The sequence below is a fragment of the Procambarus clarkii genome, chromosome 39, assembly GCF_040958095.1.
Source record: "Procambarus clarkii isolate CNS0578487 chromosome 39, FALCON_Pclarkii_2.0, whole genome shotgun sequence".
Lineage (NCBI taxonomy): Eukaryota > Metazoa > Arthropoda > Malacostraca > Decapoda > Cambaridae > Procambarus > Procambarus clarkii.
The window spans coordinates 1,372,957-1,378,461 of record NC_091188.1 but is presented as its reverse complement, the minus strand read 5'-3'; the positions used below and the strand labels follow the sequence as shown (position 1 = coordinate 1,378,461).

The 5,505-nt window shown below is 41.2% G+C and overlaps 1 protein-coding gene across 4 annotated transcripts in view; it reads left to right on the top strand.

Annotated features, from left to right (window-relative positions):
- The window catches only part of LOC123760351 (uncharacterized), a 55,058-nt gene extending 51,807 nt beyond the window's left edge, over positions 1-3,251 (top strand). For all 4 annotated transcript variants that reach the window (XM_069338279.1, XM_069338278.1, XM_045745965.2 and 1 more), the window contains exons 8-10: positions 1-48; positions 217-379; positions 2,068-3,251. The exon at positions 1-48 is cut by the window's left edge and continues 102 nt beyond it. In XM_069338279.1, coding sequence (XP_069194380.1) covers positions 1-48; positions 217-379; positions 2,068-3,041 — 1,185 coding nt within the window. In that variant the 3' untranslated portion in view covers positions 3,042-3,251. The remainder of the gene's footprint in view (positions 49-216; positions 380-2,067) is intronic.
- The last annotated feature ends 2,254 nt before the right edge of the window (positions 3,252-5,505 follow it).

The window sequence follows — 5,505 nt, the reverse complement described above, 5'->3', positions numbered from 1 at the left end:
ACCCTTAGAACCGACCTGGTGCTGGGACTCGCCACCGAGCTGAGACAGGTGAGGCTACTTTGGCTTCTTCACATGTTATTAAACATTAGGATGTGTTGTCAAAAGCTCAAATAGGCACTCCCATCGGTCAGTTGGCCTACTACAGGAATCCAGCTTCCTAATAGTCAGTAGGCCTACTATAGTGTTTCTTTTAATTTCGTATACCTGTGACTGCAGGTACTGCCATACGAGGCCGTGTGGCGCACGAAAATAGAGACGTACATGGAGCGTCTGGAGACAGCCGTGCTGGACGCGGCGAGGGCCGGCTACGCCTCCAGAGCGCCTACATGGACAATGTCGGGTGCCCTCCTGTATTCAGCCTCACTCACCACGCTCGTAGGTATGTCCTCACGTTGTCTTCACCAACGTGAGCTCAGTGGTACAAGTCCAAGGTGGGAAAGTAAGAGAATAAGGCTCCCAGAAGCTTCCATAGAAACAATACTCTCAAATTACTGGGAATAACCAACAATTGTAATGAAACGAGCGAGTGAGAATTTTCAAAATATTTGAAACTTAACAGCAAATTAATGCTGGCTGAAGATTAGGCTTTGTATATATATATATATATATATATATATATATATATATATATATATATATATATATATATATATATATATATATATATAACTGTTTACTAATATATTTACATAAATTTCAAAATATAATGTTAACTAGCATCCATGGCCCATCAACATAGAGAGCCTTTACACTTTCATCTCAGATTAGGTGTTGTCTATCGTTTTTATGTGTTGCTGAGCTGTAACATTCGATACGCAAGAAATAATTCACGATACCTAAAACACCGTATTTATGAACATTAGGATATCTCTTACCGTTCAGGTTTCCCACTTAGTCAAGTTGCGACCTCCACAATACGTGATCATTGAGAAACCACGAGTCCCCCCTTTCACCTACACCGATCTCACTGTACTGTCTTCCACTTCTTTTAGATAATATCACAACATCTTGGAATCGCTTCATATTGTTAGAATGACACCCGAGTTGAACAACTCAAGAATCTTCCATTTTTCATTTCCTTAACTTCAGCTTCTGCAAGTGGGTTGTTAGTTTTTTTTTTTTACTGTGTACAGTATATCTTTTATCTTTTTTGTATATACTTTGAACAGTTCGTCCTCGTCAACATGGGCCAATGTTAATTCCTTGCAGCCGTCAAACCCCGTGTTTATGAATAAAAACGCTTTACACGACTCATAACTGATGATGTTCGAACATTTCTTGAACGACCTCTATTCGAATTGCCGCTCTGTAAATGCTTCCCATGTTCTACCAATACAACAGTCCATCCTTATCAACAAAGGGGAAATGCTCGTTAATCCAGCCGCCAAACCCCCTGTTTAATGTTGAAATCGTGCGTAAACAGTTTACCCTCAACTCAAAACTGACGGCGTTCCAACATTTCTCGAACAGTGGTTCGCTGACGACCTCTTTTCGAACCGAATCGCTATAAATGCTTCACCCACGTACTTAAAATACAAATAATCGCTAACAGAACCTAAACACCTAACCTAACCTACGCGTAAATATGCACAATGTAATAATATGGATTTATATCTAAGAAAATTCCTATTTTGAATGAACATCATATTCAAAGTTATGAACGCGTCGTTGGTGTCGGCCGCTGGAGGGAATGAATATAGCCTGAGGACGGGTTGCTTTGTATTGTGTTTTATTATTTTAGTCTTTCCAAATACATTGATTTCTATAAATATTTTAACTAGTTTTTATTCATATCTTTAGCTAATTTTTTGTGCTGAATAATTATGTTATATTTTTAGCACTGATGATGTAGTATTATTACCAAAGCGTTTTTTTTTTAAATCTGTGAAGATGTACGTCTTATGTGTTGTATTAATGTTCTTCATATACGACACTAGCACCACATGGTGCACCTTGATAAATTATTGATCTATTTTACATCTATTTGCATTTACCATATTTTTTTTAATTTGGTGTGACAGTAGTAGTTTGTGTTGCTGATCCTAATTGACCTCTGACCTCTATTAGGTCCCAGCGGCATGACTCTTCGCACAGGCTTCAGCCGGATTTTTGCTATTCTCTTCTCCCTGGTTGGCGCGCCGCTTGTCCTTCTCCTAGCCATTAGCGGCGCCTTCACTATCCGCGAGGGGATAGGGAAGGCGTGGGAGTGGCGCTGTGGATATGGAAAACAAGCCAGAATTGCAGATGGACGTGGCCAAGTTGTGGAAGGTCGAGCGGGCCAGTATGGCAGTGGTCGAGGTGGTTCAGCCATCAGCACCCTCAACTTGGCCAGCAGACCCCAGAGTTCGACCAGCGCGGGTGTTGGCCCCGGAGCCTCGGAGCGAGGTACCCGGGTCACGCCCAATGGTCCCGGCGAATTACCTGGCTCTATAGGGCCGCCCAATAGTGCCAATCAAAGACACCCGGGAGGAAAGTCAGACTTCCAGCAGCAGTCCCGCGTGCCAACCCTAGACTCAACTCTCCGTTCCACCAATGTTTATTCTTCAAAAGACACAGACCAAAGCAGTGCCTCCAGTGAAACTTCAAACAGTATCTCCGGCAGTGGTCCCAATACCTTACCGAGCAGCTCTCAGTATCGGACTGTGAGAAGTGAACAAACGTCTTCTGGAGGTGTCAACACTGCTCAGAGAGCAGGAGACGCGCAGGCGCCGAGGCGTAGCCATGCGGTGCCCTGGGCTATATACCTGGCTCTATTAGTTTTGTACATCATCCTAGGACTGGCCATTTTTGCGCCTATCCAGCGGTGGAGCCTGCCATCGTCCCTATACATTGTAGTGAGTACCTTGCTGACCCTGGACAATGACAGCCTAGGGGAGAAGCAGCAGCTGGGGACGAGCCGGATCATCGTACCGTACGTGGTGTACATGCTGCTGGGGCTGGTACTGGTGGCCACGCTCGTCATCAGCGTCTGGTCCTCCATCTGCAGCTCCCTCGTCACCACCGGCAAGTACCTCACCGTCGTCAGACCCACGCCCAGATAACACTGACTCCACGACACCTATAGACAATTTTTTGAGACTATTTTTACAGAATGTTTATATTATGTCGTAAACCTCAACCGTTACTCCGATGCATTGATTTACAATTTTATAACTGTTTTTCCTAGTGAGGCGGGAGAGGAAGGGACTGGAGCCGGGGTGGCTCTCTGTCCCACCTTTGTGACACCTGGTCAAATAAAAATGACAACTAATTCTTGTCTGTTCATTCCCGTTGTCATTTTATTACTGATCTGTTTCGTTCACAGCTGTAATGCGTGTGAACACAGTTAACTCCTTAATATGTCAGCCTTCTACAATGTTGTATATTAAAATATACATCTTATGGTTTTTGATAATGTGCAACAAATTACATTTATAACAAAATATTATAATGAATGTAGATGATCTGGAGAGTGCACGGAGAAGGATAGCTAAGTTACCGTAATCACTAGCATTTGCCAAATTGTTTATGTAGAGCGTTTAAGAAAAATAATTAGAATTCAGGCGAAAATGAAAAGCGCAGCCATAGTTCTACAGCGCACAGAGTGCTCAAATGGTTTAGTAAGAGGGATATAAACTGCTTTATATAAACATAAAAGAATATATATTTATATACAGTTCTTTGAACGTAGCCACTTTTTACGTACTTGATACAAAAAATTGTCAATTGCATATGCCATTCCGGTTACTTTATCCTGTAGCTGTACTGTATCATTTACAGTATACTGTATGAAAAAATGTCGTTCCTGGATCGGCATCCAACTTATCAAAAATCCTTATGTTAACTAAGGGTTCTTTATTCAAACTATACTCTGATCATTCCTGAAAAACCTCGTCACGATCTCATATATAGTCCAGTAACAAACCGGAAGCATAAGTTTAGGTTCATTAAACCTGTATCACCCGACTGTGCAAGCGTCTAGTGTTTTATATTGGATAAATGCATTACTCAAAATCTTAATCTTTATCAAGTCACTTTTTTGGTGTTATCATAGTTCACATCCATTCTTAAAGAGTATGCATACACCTCTTAGGTGTACAGAATTCTTAGGTCTGTAATTTGGTATATTTACAAAACTAATTATCTAAAACTAATTAGTATCACCCTTGAGTGAAAATTATATTATTTTCATTCCTTAAGCTGCATAGATTATTTTTGATAAATTTAACGTTTGGTTTAATGGATAATTAACGTTAGTAATAATTACAACCTTTTATCTAAATTGATCTTTTATCTAAACTTATAGAAACTATAAGTCGAGCGTACAAAAATGAGCTGTTGTACTCCTCAAAAAAATAAAAGTTTTGTACTATTAATTTGGTAGTTGGAAAAAGAAATTAACAACAAAGCCTAACATTTCCTAAGCTTAGTATAGCACATATCTCTATCAAATTAAGCTAAGATGCCGTATATTAGGCCTACGCTTGCTTATTCAAGGCTGGGATAGGTTAGGTTGTACAGTTTCTCTTCCACTTGTAGGCCGCCGTATGGAGTATTCCAGTGCTACAAACCGTGAACTTTTGAACAAGCAGCTCATTTTGTACCTACAATAAATAGTTAGTATAAGTACTATCATTTTTGGAGGATGGGTCGATTAAGGGAGTGATTATCAAAAGAAGGCATCAACCCTTCTTGGTGCCTTCGAACAATTACAATTCAAACAGGTCGAACAATTAACATCAGCGCTCAGGACCTCGATTGCAATACATGGGAAGCCTCCTGTAGCTTATGCTTCTACGATTATGATAGCAAGTGGGAGGGGGAGAATAGTCAATAAAACTAACATTATTTTAAAACAATATTCAATTATTACTTGGAATAGACTCATACATGTTGAGTATTTTAACACAATGTTAAATATAACCACCTCAAGTTATCCCTTACAAACTATAGCCTCAGACCTTCAGGCACAAGAGATTAACAATAAGGCTTCCTCCTCCGACCACTTCACCGTCTATCTCCAAGCATTAATAATGCATCGCCCCAGACACTACTTCGCTAGGGCCATTAAAGTACCCAAACACCAACACCTCATAAGTTGAAATCCAAAACGAGTGTGCAATAAACTCGCCCTTAACATCAGAGGCTTGTTAGGAGGAGCTCGTAATGAACAGGAGCCCAGGAAAATCTTCCATGCCCTGGCGAGCAATTTTCCAAGTGGCGAGGAACTTAATTGAGCGAAGACTGAAGGGGGTTTAAAGCGCTTTGTTTCCGTGAGATGGTTGATTGTGCGTTGAGAGCGGGTCGTTACGTCTTGAGCGACCAGTACGCCGGCTGGCGGACCCGCGCGACGCCCACACTCCCTCCTTGGATATTGACAAGTGCTTCTGCCATGACCCGGAGCTTAGTTCTTTATTTATAGTTTAGGACAAAATTATAAGGAACTGTGAATACCATAACGCTGAGGAACACACACTCACAATTAGGTGAGCACACACACACACACACACACACACACACACACAC